Source organism: Prunus persica, chromosome G6, assembly GCF_000346465.2.
Source record: "Prunus persica cultivar Lovell chromosome G6, Prunus_persica_NCBIv2, whole genome shotgun sequence".
In the NCBI taxonomy this organism is placed as follows: Eukaryota; Viridiplantae; Streptophyta; class Magnoliopsida; order Rosales; family Rosaceae; genus Prunus; species Prunus persica.
In genome coordinates, this window is record NC_034014.1 from 8285986 (window position 1) to 8304365 (window position 18380).

Below are 18380 nucleotides of genomic sequence, written 5' to 3' on the forward strand. Positions count from 1 at the left end.
AATAGTACACTTACCAAACATGAGAATGCAATTTCAAACCCATGAGAATACAGTTTCAAACCATTCCCAGCTCCTAAACCTTCAACCAAGCGGGCACAAATCCAATGGACTATTTGTAGTTGATTATCGTTAGTTTAGACTTTAGATCTGTTTTTAAAAACAGTGTCCTTTTTATTTGTTTTCTTTGTTTTTTGACTTTAAATCCTCACATCTACAAATTGTGCAGTTGACAACAAGAGGGAGCAAATCATTGATATGGTTTGACAACATGACCTCGCTGTGGACATGTTATTTCTTAGGCCTGTGATACCAAAAAGTAGGGTAACGTAACCTTTTTTTAATCATTTGTTCAGTTCCACACCCCTCCCGTCTCTCTCCTTGCTTTTCCTATGTAATTATCACGTATAATTGATCACTCTCCCTTCTCTCTCCTTTTTAAAATTCTTGTTAATCATTAGGTAGACATCAATGGTTGTTTTTAATTCTCCTATTGTCCTTGAATAGGCTCATTAGGTATAATCACTCCTTGGTTCACAAAAATGAATTGATGGGAAATCAATCTCTATGGAGTTTCCATGGGAAGGAAAATCAAATATTCATTTCTCATATTTGGTAATACTAGAAAAATAATTAGAAAATATCATTTTATTTTATTTTTCATGTTTGATTAATGCAGGTATTGTAAATATATTTTATTTAATTTTCTAATTATATCCCTAAATCAGAAAGCATATTAAAAGGTATAATTCATGTTTGCCATGGTATTTTAATTGTTAATAGTGGTACATTGGTCATAAAAAGTTGTAATTAATGCTGGTCTTGGTTTCCCATGAGGAGGGAAATCATTTCCCAAGCTGTATGGACAATTATATTTTCCCCTATTTTCCCATGTGCCATGAAATCATTTCCCAAGCATGAACTTACCAAACAAGGGAAATCAAATCATTTCTCATTTCCAAGCCCCTTTTTTCATGAACCAGACGCAACCTTTGATCAAATATGAATAATGTATCTTTGCCTGTGCAAGGGTACGGGGATCAGGAGAGAGAGAGAGAGAGATTTTCACAAACTGCATAGAAATTTATACCAATATCGATTCTACAGAGCAAATTCAAAAGCATGTGCTCAAAAGTAGGTAACTAGTTTGAAAGTAAGCCTATCATTCCAATTGTATTTTCTTTTCTCTTGATATATCTCCATTATTTCAAGACTCGAGTGATCCAAAAAATAAATTTAATCGTCCCTACAAGGGATGGCAATAGATTACACAAACTGAGACACGAGGAAGATATACAACCTGGATCAACATTTACAGTGCATCATGAAGAAAAATTAAAATATACATGGCTCATTGAAAAAATTAAGTGCAAACGTGAGAGTGACAAGCAACAAGCGTGAGGTTCGATATGATTAAACCTACCACAGTGATCCAAAGTTACATGCTCATTCAATCTTTTCCAGCACTTCCAATCTGGTTTTTCTCTTCCAACCTTTCATAGAGGCAACAAGGTTGACCAACCCAACAATTTGATTTTTTGTGTATTCCTGCAAAGGAAAAGGAAAATATTCATAATGTAAGATAATATATGTGTCCAAAGCAAGAATATGTCCACAGAAATGAAATTTCTTACCGGGTGAGCACGTGCCCAGTGCACATATTCCGTTTCTGGAAGATAGTATGCCTGATCATGAGTAGAAAGAGAGTGACAGTTAGACTGCAGACCCCCATTGGCACAAAAAAATTCTATTTGTTTATCTCCATAATTTAATCGACATCATTCCATATGATCTCAAATACGCAGTCTAGGGTTGAGCTTACCTTGATGAACGCTTCAACAATTTGTAAGTGGGGCTTCACGTTCATGGAAACAAAATGTTGGAGGCCATTGATCAAAACCTGAAAGGCATAAAGGAGTCCTGAAGTATATTAAGCTGCAAAAGAGGAGAGAATTGAAATGTACAAATCCTGCCAAAGTTGAAAAAGAACCTGAAGATCTAATGACATGAGAGCCCGCCCTTCATCCGTACACCTCTTGACACGTGAGAGGCCTTCAATGAGAGTCTGGGAAACAATTTTAAGCCCATATTCTAAGAGGAGATCTTGAACCTACATGTACAGTATCAAATCAAATTTTTATCCTTAAAATACACGCCTACTTTAGACCAGATAATTAATGCCCATAGGCCAAACAAGTGGTGATTCATTACAATAATGAGATACAAATTTAATATTTGGCAGTTCTGTCATGTCACAAAGCTCAGACCATTAGATACAATGTATCCCTGACTTATTATCTTTTTCCTGGGAAAAAAAGGAACTTTAGATACAGCAGAATGGCATAACAGAACCAAAGATTTCATGACTTCCGGCAGAGAAACAATCAAGTCATCCCATTAACCATCCAAACCCATTCCTCACTGCCCGACTCCAATAATAAAATAACAGACATCCATACCAACATGACACAATGAACAAATGGTATTAACATATATTGCACAAAGTAAAAATCTCATACTTGACCAAAAAAAACCATCTCATGTAACAGCTATAAAAGTTGGCCATAACCATATAGGAAAAGAGGAGCAATTTCTCAATTTTCTTCTGGTAGCTCCTAGAAAATTTAATTTAACTGCCAATTATTACCTCCCTGCGAATTCCCCCATGAGCAAGCCTTGTTTTATAGTGCTTAAATTCTCCCAACAACAAGTCAACATACCTATTGAAGGCAACAACTCATGTCAGAACACTTAATAATGGTACTAGAGAGAGAACATGAAGAAGATAGGCATTCCAGCAAGAATCTGTCACAAATTTGAAACTCTTGCACATACAAATAGACGGCCAACACAGTCAAGGACTGACAAGGAAAGAGGAACAGTGTATTCAACCTAAATTGTAAGGCTAAAATAATTTATGGTCAGTGAAAAAAATATTCTGAGACTTCTGAATTTGTAGGAAATGATATATTTAAGCAAGCACCCAAACTTAACATGTCTCAAAAATAATTAACTAGAATGCCATAAATAAAATCAAGACCTTCAGAAACATAAGATCCCATATTGAAGAGCCATTAGCATCATTGAGGTTTGATTATCATCCAAGATCTAAATTGCAACCACAGAACCATTATTTCCAAACACGTAATCCTCATTTAGCATACACATAGATGTTTGATGCGTAAAGAACTAGCTGACCCAAAGAAGGCATAACATTCATAAATAACAAATCTGAAAGATCAATGTCAATAGCATGCTACAAGATCACAAAAATGAAACATGGAAACTTCAAAAAAATATAAGATAACATCTAAAGAAACTAACCCATTATGCTCTAGTCCAAGCTCTTTTACTTCCCATTTTGCATTGGCAATCCGATCAACATAACTGCAGAATATGGTTATCCATAAGAGACTTTATGGTAAATAACATAGATACTCCACCTCCATTACCAAAGACTAGATAATAATAAAACATAGATAATAGCCCAGAATATGCTAAACCCGAACAAATATCTTACTTGCAAACATATCATAATGGGAGTAAATATATGACAGAGTTTCTCAATATTGCGCTATTGTTGATCAAAATGGAAACTTCAACTTTTTTTCTTTCTTTGTTTTGTTTTTGTTTCCATCATATAATTACAACTAGGACTTTATCTTCACATGGTGAAAAGGCATAGTAGAGACCAAGAGAAAAGGGAAATTTGTATTTATAAAAAGATGTTTTCGATTTATCTACAGAAAGGAACACCAATTGGGAAAAAAAACCCAACCTAGCCATGAATTATCTGGTCTTACCCATTAATATGGAGCAGTTGTCTTGCTGTTGTCCTATGAATGTGCTCTATAAGATCCGGTACAGCATCTACCTGATTGTCATCAAGAAAATTAATGGTTTGTCAAAACATTTCATTCCTCAACTGAAAAACAAAAAAAGAAAACACAAAAGATAGAAAAACATAGCCGGTAGCCATAGAGCCTATGCTGGTAATATCTCATAGTGCAGGTATAGTGTACTCCTGACAGCACTCTTTGGAGAAGGCATAAGAGGCTTATGCCTCGCAAGCCTTTTTTCTGTGTCCCCAGCCCAAATGATGTCATTAGGCATGGGGTCTTTGAAAATTTTGAAAAACCGGAGAAATAAGAGGCAGAATTGTCTCGTTTTATTGGCTTTTTACATAGGGATTGCAATTTAAGTTGGATGATCTTGTTGAATATCGTAAGTTTTATGAATGATTATTATGCTTGAATGGCAATCAATATCTTTCTTTAAATTTTATTATTAAGTACACAAGCATGTCTAGTACAAAAAGAAAATACAAATGTTAAATGGGCATCAACCTGTTCTAGGTGCATAGTATCCAGCAAGTGTGCACATGCTTTTGTATTCCAAAATGTGTCTTTTAATTTGGCTTCATTTTATGACTGTAAAAAGTGCATTGGCAAGTTTCTAAGAAGCACCAGTTTGCAATCCAAATACAACTCCCTCGTAGAATCTTCCATATCACACAGATATTGAACTTATGAGAATCAATGGTGATATGAATCATTTCATACTTATATTACATATTCTTAGCCAAATGCTCATTGAATCAAGTATGGCAAGTTAAACTAAGATCACATCACATCATTTCAACAAGTCGCCAAACCACCATGAAAACTCCTGAAAAATTCCAACAGATAATAAAAAAGTAACCTACCAGATGCACATAGAAGTCTTCAACTACAGCACCATTATTCTGAAGAAGCATTGTCTGGAGATGAGCCTTGGATCTATGCAACATTCGAGCAACAAGTGAGATGGTGTCAGCACCTGCGCATCTTTCCTGCAACATAATGGTCGTGCAACTTAAAGCACATTTACATTGCATATGAACTTCAATCCTAATTAAAGTAATGAGACTATTGAACTTCAGGTAACTTCCATGCCATCGCGGAATAGCATAATAGAAAATTAAATAAGGAATTTCATTAGATTACGAAATTATATAGCTAAAACGGCAATATTACAAAGCTCCAAACGAGATTTTAAAAAGAATAACTAGATTTAAGATTTCCAAACAGCATTGTAAGTGAAACATCTTGTACAAGTGTAGCACCACGACCCATTTATGTTCTGTAGACCATATGGTAAATTGGAAATCCGTGTTCCAGAAAGTGTGGACTGCAACTTTTGAACTTTAGGGCATGTAAATAAATGGACAAGTAAAGCACATCAAACTCAAAAAGTTGGAATAAAGAGTTACGGGTTATTTTTCTATCTAAAAGATGATCGATAAGGACCATAAGATTTTTAATGAATACCTTGAGACCGACGGATGTTCCTGGTGTGTTACCAAAGTTTGTACTGGGAGGACTCATAGGTGTTATGTCTGTGTGTGCAAATGCTGAATTCAAAGATGTGGGTGAAGATGATGGGGCCCTTATCCACTGGTCACAGTCCTGTTGTATTCTGGACAATGCTGTCTTCAGCCGATCTGTGTATGATAATATTTTCCAGTGCGCATCACAAAGTGAAAGTAGCTGTAATCTACATATCTAAACTAATGCTTTGCCATAGGACAATGCAAACAAATAACTGAAAGCTAGAAAAGCAGTAGAGGATCAGATAAAGACAACAATGCAGTATGAAGCAAATATAAAAAAATTCACTTACAATTAATAGGGTCAGGCGAGCCTTTTCCACCTGAATTGCTGTTTTGCTGAGCAAATGTTTCAAATACAAAATGAAAAAATACCTCAAACAACTGGCATATCCCCTGCAACAATATACTGAATCAGGAAAATAGACTCATCATAGGTATTTATCAATAAGCACAACAAGGGAAGGAAAAAAAAGACAGAAGAGAGAAAAAAGGTACACATAAAGTAGAAGATACCTTGAAGAACTCAACGTTAACTATTTCTAATTTCTGCATAAGCCTGGCATATTTATCCATTGACCTGATACGTAAAAGAACATATAGATCAACTGATTATGCATCCATTGAAAATAACATAATTCAGGCTTTTGTATCCGAAAGAGCTAAAAACTATACAGTAGTAAAGAGCATTTCACCTTAGAAGACAAATAGATGATCCAGTTTGGGCTATTATATCTCCATCATTATAATGTGAGGATTGATTTCTCAGGAGTTTGGGTTTGGAAATTCGACTTGGGAGTTGACTATCCTCATCAATAAAGTCTGCAAGAAGATCTTCATTTTCTTCTTCCAGAACAGAATTAGCACCATTTGAATGACTTCCATCACTCTTTCGTGGAGAGACCTTATCACCAAGCCTTTCACTAAAATTTCCATCAATTTCACCAGAAATGGCACCATTCCATTTAAGACCTTCTTTGGAAGTATGTGTCAGCTTTAGCAAAAATGGGTTTCCATTTCTAAGCCAATTAGAGAACCCGCTTTTCTTCACACCAGTATCAACCAGTTTGGTAGACTTGTCAGAATGTAGAACCCTGGCATTAGTAGAGTTACCATCAGATGGAACAATTAGAGGTGCTCCATCACCAAGAAGCCCAGGAAATGTAATTTCTTGTACCGTATCTGGTGGCATTATCAACCAAATTTCTTTTTCCAACACCATTTTAAGCGCCTGAAAAAAAAAAAGTGTCAATTGTCATTATAGGTAAGTGCATCTGGACTGTGTTGTGCGGAGTATAACACATTTGAATTGTACTCAACAGGGGAACACATGTGATTTGACAACCATGGTTGAGCACCAGTGATACACATGCCAACTAAATAGTGTTTTATCTTTAATGTGATGTACATGTTTTGGACAAGTAAAGGAATATGGAATATGGATTAAAATATTATTGTATGAATGGAACAAACACGCATGTGAAAGCTGTGTGGTAGTCCACAACTCTAATTTGATCATAAGTTCATAACAATCTATAATTTCTTAACCAGTAAGCAGTCCCTTCTATAAATAATTAGATAGAACATAAAAAAGGAACAAGAAGAAGATATCAACCATCACATGGCATAGCAACTATTTGAAGGGCAAAGCCTCTGAAGTTAACTTACATATATATTCTGCCGATGAAAAGCTACAAAATAATTTTCACAAACTGCCTTTAACTTCTGCCTGAAGTCAGTCGCTTCAAATCCGCAAAACGCTTCTCCAGCCAAGATGAAGACACTCAGATCTTCATAGTTTTTCAAGAATTGGTGTATGCTAGCAGAAGAAACTGAAGCAGAAGAAAGCAAGACTGATACACGAGTAGTTGTAAGTTGCCAGAGATTTTTGCGTCCCCTCTGAAGGGTTTGTGAAACAAATGCTGTGGCATCTTTCCGCAGTTGGTACCATGGGGATCCACTTGTTGATGCTGCACTGTCATCCTTCCGAGCCTCATCATCAACTAAATTGCCAGAACTAGTACACATCGAAGATGTGTTTCCAGTAGACTCGACTGAAGAGCTGATATTTGTAGATTCCTCTATATAAGATGAATCGTGCATTATATCTACAGATTCCAAGAGAGAGCCATTAACTTTTTGGGAAGAGCAAGGAGACAAAATTTGCTGAACCCCTCCTGGAGTCTGAGAGATTTCACTTTCCTTATGCGTCATGCTTGAAGTTTTACTTGCTGCATCCTAGAACAAAGAAAAACAGGTTTTTCTAGTATCCAGAAGAAAAGTAGTAACAGACAAAAATAAGTTGATCTATTGTATAATTGATACATTAATACATTTGAGTGAATATTCCAATACAGTTTTTCAGTCATAACTGAGAAGGAAAACAGAAAATGATTAGACAGTACTGTATATTTAAAAACTTTCTGAAGGAAGGGTTAAGTTGTAAACAAGGGGTTTAAAAATACAATTAGATATACTCAACTAGCCAATGGTATAACCTAGAGGAAGTACCAACTAATATTATTCAAAATTTTGGAAAAATAACAAACAGTACATGTAATAAATGACCAAATATATAACCAAAAAATGAATAAATTACCAAAACATATAAATAAGAATATGAACATGTTAAAACGGTGAATCGAAGTGTACCTTATTACCCAGCTGAAATCCCATGATTTCATGATATGAACACATCAACTTGAATAGGATAGCTAGCGTATTTAACAAACACTGCCTAAACTTAGGCTCAGGTATCTGAAGGCATAGATCACTGTAGGTAAGTCTGGAATCAAATAGAAATGCATTAGCAAGCATACCTGACGTAGAGTTCTGTTACATTATGATACAAGCACTGGTAGATACAGAAAAACGTACCGACTATTTTGCATGTGAACTCCCTTATCCTGCAAAGATGAATTAGTCATCTAAGTTTAAACGTCCTCTAACAATAAAGCTCTAAAATAAACACCACAAACCTTACCATCTATTTTTATTTTTTTAAAAAGAAACATAACTTTTATAGAGAAAATAAAAATAGGTACTCTCTTTAAGCCAAACAAATCTACGATAAACTGCACAAACAAAACAATCAAACCAATGTACCCCCAATAAAAGATAGATCAAACTAAACGGACTGCTTCTTTAAAAAATTTGACAAAGAAGCCCACAAGGATATGCCAAAAATACTCCACCCCAAAAGAAAATCCATCTTGTTCTTATCTTCAGAAATTGTATTGTTTCTTTCTATCCAAAAAACTGCCAAAACTGCACAGCGCCTCAAAGTACTGACCTTCTTATTTGCACTAGCCCCTAAAAACTCCTCCACCAACAAGGAATAACAATCTCTATCCAAAGCACATATAATACAAATTCGAAGCACTTGCAACGGCCTTGCTCAAGGTTTAAGGGTGAAAGAGCAATGCAGAAAAAATGAGCTTCCCTAGGCTATAGAGCAATGAGGGGATGTGCACGTTCTTGGTCTTCTTATTTGGAACACATCGCAACATTATTAGACTTGCCCCAGATGAATCTACTTTGAGGCTTTGCCTTGAAATTACAACAAATAATTTCGCATCAGACTAGGTCCAAGCCTGTGTTGTTAAAAGCTCTCACGGATCGGGCCAATACCCAGCCTCTGACAAGGCCATCAGAATTGCTACTGGTCTGGGCTTTGTAAAATTAGGGCCATTATATCTAGCAACATTTAAGTCATCAGCCCAAGTATCTCTATTGAGCTGGGTAAGTTATCCTCTATTCTGCTCCCCACAACCAACAATCTCGAGGTTCAGTCCCTCTCCCAACGTTTCTAATTCTTGTGCCTGTATAAGTACATACTAACTTTTCCTCAGCAAAGTATTACCACTTCATTAAGTAGGCCCTCTGGGTCTACCAATCCTTCTATCCCTTTTCTAATCTTCATTTCTTACTTCCCAACTTAATAGTTGGCATAGCAGACAAATCTGTGCAGACTGCAGAAAAGTTTTAAGAACAGACAAGGACAACATTGAACCCTCGTGGTACAACAGGCTTTAAGGAGAGATCTGCTGATTTCTGCTCCAAGACAATGTCTTCACAACCCCCATACAAATTTTTCTGTTTGTCACCCTGTAGGATACAGGCGCCCTAATCATTTTTTGGCTCCCAAGTGTACCCCTTCAACCCCGTTCTTCATCTTCTACCTTTGCAATGATAAGACTGAACTTTCATGCTACCCACAATTCCCCAAAGACCGGACTTAACCGTGATTTTGAAATGCCTAGCTATATCAAGAGAACCTGGATTGAATGCAGGCTCCCTTCTAATTTGTAATATTTCCTCAAATAACCTCTGCTTTTTATTCACTGCCTTCAACCCTGCAACCCTTCTACCTGAATCCAGCCACCCTAGCTTGATATGTTGATTGGCTCGAGTTAATCTTAAGAACCCATTTTTGTAAACCCATCATAAGAAAGCCTTCCATAGCCACCTGTTACTGCAGCGTCCCTAGAGTTGTTACCAAAGAACAATGCCTTATCTGAAACTCCCCTGTGTCCTAATTGCATACCCCTAGACTTCTCTAATACCTATTCATCAACTTATCCCAGTACAAAGTTTGATGTTTCCACACTATAGGGGCAAAAACAAAACAAAATTTCTAAGAAATAAATCCACAATTATGTGGAGTCATCTTTATGTTTGTTACCCTAGCACTTCAGTACCTATGTACATGTACTATTCTACAGATAAGTTATAACTATATCAGCACACCTCTTGCACAATATTCTTCAATATAGAGTGGGTTTCTGAGAGAACTTCCTGCATAAAGAAACTTTGTATCTTCTCAGCAAGACCAGAGATATCCCCAATTAGTGCATAAGCATCAACCACCTGTTCAGCATTTGAAAACTGTATCAAGTCAACATAAAAATTGCATAAAACTGAAACAGTGTAATACAATGGATCCCTCAACTAAAACTTTTCCTTGAACAAAAAGAGAAGAATGATGATTTTCAAAATACTAGTGCGTTTGTGCATGCTCAGTAATGGGCCATAGAATTGCAAGGTGTACCTACATTAACTAGAAAGCTCCAGTACTAGCTTGAGCAAATAACCACTTATGTTTAATGATGCTATTCTTTGCACATCTCTCTTAACCCATCCAGTCCATTGGAGATTTGACCTTTCTTATGGATGTTTAAATTTGTTGATAGCTTTTATTTTATTTCTGTTTGCTGTCTTCCATAGTAGCCCTAGTTTAGCCTTTTCTTTTTTCCAATTAAATTAGGGAACTGTTATTGGCACTCCAAAAAGTCAACATGCACTCCCCCATCATAAAAACACAAGGGATAAATTGCACTTGGGAGTGCAGGATTTGCTTTACTTCACTACATGATTTGATCAGACAGGTTGTTTCTCAATTCAGATGTGAAATGGAACAAAGCAAAGGAAACTCAGACTGACTGAGCAGAACATAGGGTGAGAGCAAAAATACTACGTTCCCTGACTGGAGCAGAACATAAAATAAAGGGAAAGAAGTTTCTAAAGTACATGACTAGTTGATCCATCCCTCTTGTATAAGTGATATTGTACTGATCTCCTAAAATACGATGAAGAGAGTAGATATTTTTATCGAAAACCGAACCATGGGATCGCTATTATCTACGATATATCATATCATCATTGCATAAGGGACAATGATGACTTAAAAGGATATATAAGTTATGAGGACTATCAACGTAAAATAAGCACAGTTTCATGTAAAGAGACTTGAGTAGAAATTCAAAACTTCATCTATGCAGCATTTGAAAGAAATTAATGATCCAGTTCACAGAAAAAACCACTGACAGTTATATAGCCCTCCTCTTTAAACTCCTGGCACACTCCTAGCAACAATGAATCCAGCTTTTGAAGAGTTTTTCCCAGCCAAACCTGCATCCATGTTATGAAAAAAATAAAATGCCAAGTCTTTTTTTATATTTTATTTTAGTGAGAAACAAAATTTTATTAGAGAAACACAAAAACACAGAACAATGCTCAATGAACAAGAGGTCCACCAACAAAATGTTACAACTCTCATAAAAAACAAATTGCGCCCCTCACATTGTAAGACAACTCTAGAAACTCCCTACAGTAGCTCCCCAATCTAATAAAATTACAGAAAATGAGAGATCCCTAAAATCTGGAGAAAGATAAGTGCATAAGGATGCCAGAACCTGACTTTTCCCCAAAAGACTATAATTCTTGAAAATTCACCTATTTCTCTCCAACCAAATTACCCAAGAACCAGCTAGTCCTGCAAAATTTCACAAAAATTCTTGCCCTCCTTCCACCATCAAAATAAATGAATTTCACAAAGAATGTTTGAGGGTGACTAAGGGATAACCCAATTAACCCTGCCACCTCAACCAACTGCCACCACATCCCCCAAGCATATGAACAATGCAAGAACAAGGGAGTTCCGGATTCCGCCTCTTTTTATGCACAAAATGCTAAGCATGATAAAGTTTGTTCGTTTACCACTATTCCCAGAAACTTAACCTGTAGTGATGTGGCCAATGATTATTTTAAATTTTAACATGCCCTTCCCATGTGGGTTCGCACTGAGGTTGCAAATTATATTGGGAATTTGGGAGGTTGCAATGCCTGTCTATCCAGCACTAGAGCCAAGCACATATTCAAATTATATTGGGAGGTTGCAATTGCAAGAATTCGCACTGAGGATCTCCTGCTCTAGTATCAAAATACAGTTTATTTGGTTTATATTCTAATCTAATTGATTCTAATCAAGTAGCCTCTCAATGGGGAAATAGGTAAGCCATAAACTCAAGACTCTTTTAAACCCTAGAAAAAAAATATTGGCATCAGAAAAGTTCAGTATCAGCAGTGAAGACATACTGCTTAATAAAAACCTTAAACTATTTAAATATACAGAAAAGTAATGCAATATTATTGAATCTGTTGACCAAAAATGCTTCTTAATAGTAATTCAATACTTGCCTCTACACCACGACTCATCTCTTGTACTGCAGAAAGTTCTGAAAAACTATCTAACAGCTGTAAATACTCAGACAGGACTTGAAAGGCCTGAAAACGTGAGGAGCATTTAAGCAAATACCTTAGGAGCGCCACTTAATTAAGAAGATTATATATTTAACATGAAAATGAAACTGGAAACTTGAGCACATATACCATAAACTGAAACCAGAACAGATATATACACCCACCTTGCAGTAATTTCCTTCCTCAACAAGATTCTCAAGTTCTGCTTGCATCTCCGATGCATGACGAAGCTCAGTTAACACAGGAAGCATGTCCTGCATTTCAAATCAAACCATATCCGTCAGGTTATGCTCATGCAATGAAAACTACTTGCGCGAAGTGACTATGATGCAAGGTTTTTAAAACTATCCAATATTGCTGAAATATCCCTAAAATGGGGTTGACGATACTCGAAAGGGGACGAAGCAATATCTTTCCAGGATTCTCTGAAAGACATTTCGGCAACATCGACAGTTTCAGTAAAATTAAAAATCGGTGTTTCAGTACAATATCCAACAAAATTGGGAAAACCAGAAAGCTAAAGTCAAATAAAAGATTGTTACTGCTACCATGCATAAAGGAAGGAAAATACCAGAAGAGCTTGTTTCTTTTTGGAATTGGAATTCACGATGAGATCCCTAGAAACCTCATTCCTTGATGAGCTAAGATGACGTCGTCCATTCTGCACATACAATTACGAAAACTGTAAATAAAAATCCAAATCAAACATATAAAAGGAGTTATATTGAATAATCACTATGGAAAATTCAGATTCACCACATTCCATATCACACATCCTGTAAGGACTTACCATGCAGATGACATTTGCAACTTTCAAGTCTTTCTCCAATTCCCTGACTAAATGCATCCCCTTCACTGGCCAAAAGTAAGTATCAACATCTCATTTGAAACTGAAATATTTTGTAATTAAACTTCGGCGATAAACTATATTGAGCCCACCAAGTAGCCCCAGGTCAACAGAGAGTGCAACCAATAAATCAATAAAAAGACACTTCCTTAAATATACTTCAATAAATTGCAGAACAGGTTTAGAGATTCTAATTAATGCTTACCCATAACTTCGTGATGTTCCATAACATTGCGGGATAAACGTTCTGCTACTCTATCCAGTTGTGCTAATCTAAGAGTGGCCTATAAGGAAAATTTTAGATGGTAGAAAATATTGTTAAACCAAAAAGTTGAAAGAACCTCACCAGTAGAATTGAATATTACACATCAACTATTCATGCCACAATAATTCAAACATAGACAATGACTATTCTATAATCACAAAAGATGTGGGCAGCATTGTAAGCATTACAATTACCTACACAAGGACACGCAAATGTACAAGGTCAATTAAAAATAAGTGAAAACACCATCAAAAGCAAGACAATTATATTGGAGTGCTCTTGATGTAACAGAGGAAGTATGATTATCAGAGAAAAATGAAAGGCTATACATGCACAGATCCTAAAAAATGTCAATACACGTCATTTCTGACACAAGCTATATCACGAGGCTCATTTACTTCATCAAACCTAAGTAACGAATCTGACAATATTACAGAATGAAGTCATCACAAAGCACATAAGCCTAACAAAAGCATTGGTTGATTCAAAACCTTGTTAATTAGCAGAAAGCAATTGGTTAAAATCATCAAACAGGTTACTTTTGCCATTTGAGCATGGAGGAGCAAACTAACTGCAAATGGAGGCAGTCGATCGGTTATGTATATGTAACTAACACCAACATGTGAAAATAATTTCCCAAATGACTTTGGCATCACATGTATACTACTTTGCCGCAAAATAACAAATGATTAAACCTTCTCAAACAAGATTGAAACAAGGATTTCAAGAAAATGTGCTCACGTTATGCAGAAATTTAGACAATAATGAAACCATTTAACAAAATGTTGATAAACTAATTGACCTAGTGCAAACAAAACATTGGAATTATACATTGGAACCCGAAAAACACATTTAGCTTCCATACATGCTGAACAAAATGAAGAAACTGAAATTTGTTAATTAGGGGAGAGATTGATAAACTGGAAAAATACCCGTCTCTCAAAATAAGTCAGTTCATTTTCTTCAGATGGAATATGCTCCAGAATATGTCTAACTGGATCAAAATCCTGCATACAGGTAATAACAAAAGCCTTTTAGACAGATAATTCAAAACTTATATCCACATAGAAAAAGTAACTACTTAGGTAAACAATCAGTCAAGAAGTGGAGCTTTATCAAGTTTATTACAGTGCAAAAGAATGGAGATAAAAACTACCAAAGAAGATATAATAAAACAGTAGATGCTCTCAATGAGTAGCATGAATTTCCATAAAAATGGTTCCTTCATTTTGTTTGTGCCGGGTCATAATAACAAGGAGAAAAAGAGAATGGAGTGGCAGAATTATGATAAAATTAATTTCTTTTCCACACATCATATATGTGCAGATTTCAGGCAATTACAAGTCCAGAATTCCAAATTTTACGTGTGGAGAACACATATTTGGACTACGAATCATTTTTAAGGTTGGAGATAGCAAATCCAAGTTGTCATGCATATCAATGATTTGCTCCCTCTTGTCATCAACTGCATAATGTTAAGGAAACAGCTTCTTACGCCACTATAACATGACTAAACTTATATTTAAAAAATGAAAATGTATGATTGTCAGCATCATCAAGGAGAGTAGTAAATCAATCAAACATGTGAATAAGTTCCAGCAATATAAATCTCATGAAGGCTAGCCTCCTTATTGACACCAATGTTTTATAAGTGAAAAACTTTAACAGGAACTTAATTAGCATTTGTCTTGTTGTGGTTGTTAAGAAAATTTGTCTGTTACACGAAGGAGATCACATTAGCAACCTTTCTGCTATTTGAAGCATGTCAATGACTTAGAAAAAAACTAAAGTATCCTAACATTAAAGGACAGTACACGTCATAAGCACTCCTACATTGAAACCACATTGACATAAGTAGCACCTCTTCATAAAATTCTTCCTCTATCTCCTCCACTACTGGACCTTGCGGTGTGCTTCCATATATTGAGCTCAGTTCTTGAGAGCTTGATGAGAGACCAAACCTTTGGTGTGGAGGCAGTCCGGCAATAGCACGAGCAACAGCTGCAGCAGCCGCAGCTCGCGCGGGAACCTGTTCAAGAAGATAAACAACACATGAATCAAAACAACGCTTTTCTTTCCAATACTATCAGTACATTTATGACAGAAAACAAATGGTAGGCCTGTACCAAGCAGCTATATTTCGCAGTAAACACAACCATTTTCTTTCTTTTTCAACAATGAATTAACTACAACTGTCAGGTTAAGAAGCATTGCTCTTAAAATGTTACTCATTTAACTTAAACCTCTGCTTGATTGCCACAAAACCACAATTAAAATTACAATAAACTATTATTAGTATGTAAAGCAATATCCATGCACTTGGATTAAGCATTGTCAAATTAAAATACCTAATTACATAATTTGAACTCATTTTTAGTCCGAAATAATCAAAATGCATCAAACCAAACACGAAACACATCGAATTGGAGTGCAGCAAAGCTGCATTATGAGCAAAACTTGAAATTCAATCACCTCGGGGCGATCAGAAGCAGAAGGAAGAAGGCCAAGCGATCTGGCAGACCTAACGGAGCTCAGAATTTTCTCGCCGACCTTAGACAAATCCATCTCACCACCTTGGAACAACAAAAAGGGGACCAAGAACAAAACCCCAGGACTCTCCAAGCCCTCGCTCAAATCTCCATTGAACAAAAACGGATTTCCCAAAACGCTGCCGAAGGGAAACAGATTCTGCTGCATTTCAAATGGAACCTCCAAGATCAAGCGCTGCAAAACCCATTTCAGGAAGGAACTGCGTTTGGGTCTTTGGATCTGATTTCAGTGTTTCTGTTTCGTTTGCTTTTCGTTTTCGGGATCGGGGGGTCTGAGTGTGAGTCTGCGACTCTGGGTCTGGTAGAATTTTCGTTGCTTTTGTAGACTTGGGAGTTCTTACTCTCTCAGGTCTCAACTATTTTGATTTGATTAGCACGCGTTACACTTAAAACTTGTACAGTCGTTGTAAATAAAGTTTAAAATATCTGTTTTTTGACAAAGAGAGATTAACTAATAACTATCATCTATATCATAAATACCCATTAATTTATACCCTTAATTACCATTCATTTTAAACTAATTAAGCTCATTTGTTTATACCAATGGCCTAAGCCACTTTACACCCCCTTTACGTCTCCGGGAGTTATAAATGTGGTTTTTGCTTCAACGGGGAAGATGTATAATTGATTTTGCTCACTTTTGTCCACATTTTCTCACATTTTCTCATATAGGGCTCACCTGCAATGGATGTAAAAAAGGATGCACATGTGCATCTAAATTTGCATCTCACGGTTGTGATGCAACTTTACAATCGTTTACACCTCCCCATTGCAGGTGATTCCGATCACAAATTATGTATATTTAACATACACCTCATTATACAACTCCCCCACTAGAGATGCTCTTAGGGATAACAATTTTCTTCAATCTCATATAGCTCCATGAGACTTCCCTTTAATGGGGCACCAATGAAGATAGCACACAATTTATACCAGCTCCATCACTTGTTTAAGCTTGTATATGTGAGAACTTTCAAGTTTAAAGTTCATGCTTGTGCTCTTTTATTTTAATAGTCTAATTGTACGATTGTATATATGTTGCATCATGTTTGTTATTGCGCTTTATATGTACTACATTACAATACATAATTATTTTCTCCAATCCATGCTAACACACCACCCAACTTGTACCCTCCTTGTCACTCATTGAAGTTTGTATATGTATCAATACACATGTATGATGAATAATTTTCAAGTTGTCAGTTTTAGAATTAAGTATTCATTTATATCCAAAATTATTAGTAAGTTTAATTAATATTCATATCACATTAGTAACTCCAAGTAATATTTAGATATTTTAGTTCAATTAATACCCAAATGTCTTAGTTCCCATATATACCCAACTAAACAACGACTTTAACCCTACTTCTTTTTCTTTTTAGTGAACCATAAATTTTTTCTTGTTGCATTTTTATTTTTCTCTTTTTTCCACATATTTCTTACCCTTTCTCTTCCTCTATATCTTTTCATATATTTCTTTCTTCTGCCTCTTCCTCTCTTCTTCATATATTTCCTTCTTTGAATTTCTTTCTCCACCTCTTCATTCTTTCATTCTTTTATCTTTCATATGAATAGTGTCTGCCCTTACTTGCCCTTACCCTTTGCCACCATGGGTGGAAGTGCTCTAAGGCATAGAGTGCATGAGTTACTTCTCTTACCTAACGGCTTTATAAGCCCCTTAGAGTACTTTCACTCATCCCCTTTTGAGGCTCCAAAAACTACCTCCACCAAGAAAAAATTGAGAAAAATTAGGTATTAGACAGAATTAACTTTACTAATTAGTATTTGAGACATTAGGTATTTTGGTTTGGGTTTTAATACATAGGAAAGAATTGTTATTTTGGATTAGGCCAAAGAGGAGGCTCAGATTTGTTGGGCCAGCTTAAAAATAAAAACTGGAAAGACAATTCTACCTTTTTTCTTAAAAAGTCTGGCCCATCTTTAAACCTTACAAAGTAAATGACTCTTTTACCCTTGACTGTTTAAACTACACGCGATTTGGTCTTGGTTTCTCCTTTGTTTTCGTTCGGCTTTAAGGTTTTGGAGCTCTGGTTCTCGTTCTGCGATTGGAGCTTCAATTTTTTGGTAGGTTTTCATTCATTTTTCTTTGTCTTTCTATTTTCATTTTTCAACTACGTTTTAGTTCGGTTTGCATTCGGAATGACGGTCATTTTAGTCGATTTCTGTTCTCCTTAGTTCGGCTATTTTGAGCTCAGTTTTGTGGCGCAATCTTGTGGCTTTCAATGCTAAACCTTATCTTCTTCATTTTGTTTTCAAATTTGATTTTGAGCTGCTATTTGGTTAAAGAGATTT

At 35.9% G+C, this 18380-nt stretch overlaps 1 protein-coding gene across 2 annotated transcripts; it reads right to left on the minus strand.

Annotated features, from left to right (window-relative positions):
* Positions 1066-16430, minus strand: LOC18772231 (syndetin). Of its 2 annotated transcripts, XM_007204892.2 has the most exons (25): positions 15991-16430; positions 15380-15547; positions 14451-14525; positions 13459-13537; positions 13197-13261; positions 12978-13067; positions 12571-12660; positions 12344-12430; positions 11192-11275; positions 10115-10234; positions 8243-8271; positions 8018-8150; positions 7034-7603; positions 6061-6596; positions 5882-5945; positions 5659-5761; positions 5307-5479; positions 4703-4828; positions 3801-3871; positions 3322-3384; positions 2645-2717; positions 1988-2107; positions 1820-1897; positions 1632-1682; positions 1066-1545 (listed from the first exon to the last, which is right to left on the minus strand). In XM_007204892.2, the coding sequence occupies exons 1-25, from the start codon at positions 16213-16215 to the stop codon at positions 1444-1446; spliced, it is 3375 nt and encodes a 1124-aa protein (XP_007204954.1). In that variant the 5' UTR covers positions 16216-16430; the 3' UTR covers positions 1066-1443. The 2 variants fall into 2 exon arrangements, with proteins under 2 accessions (XP_007204954.1, XP_020421721.1); XM_020566132.1 differs by lacking the exons at positions 15380-15547; positions 15991-16430 and having other exon boundaries at positions 13197-13256.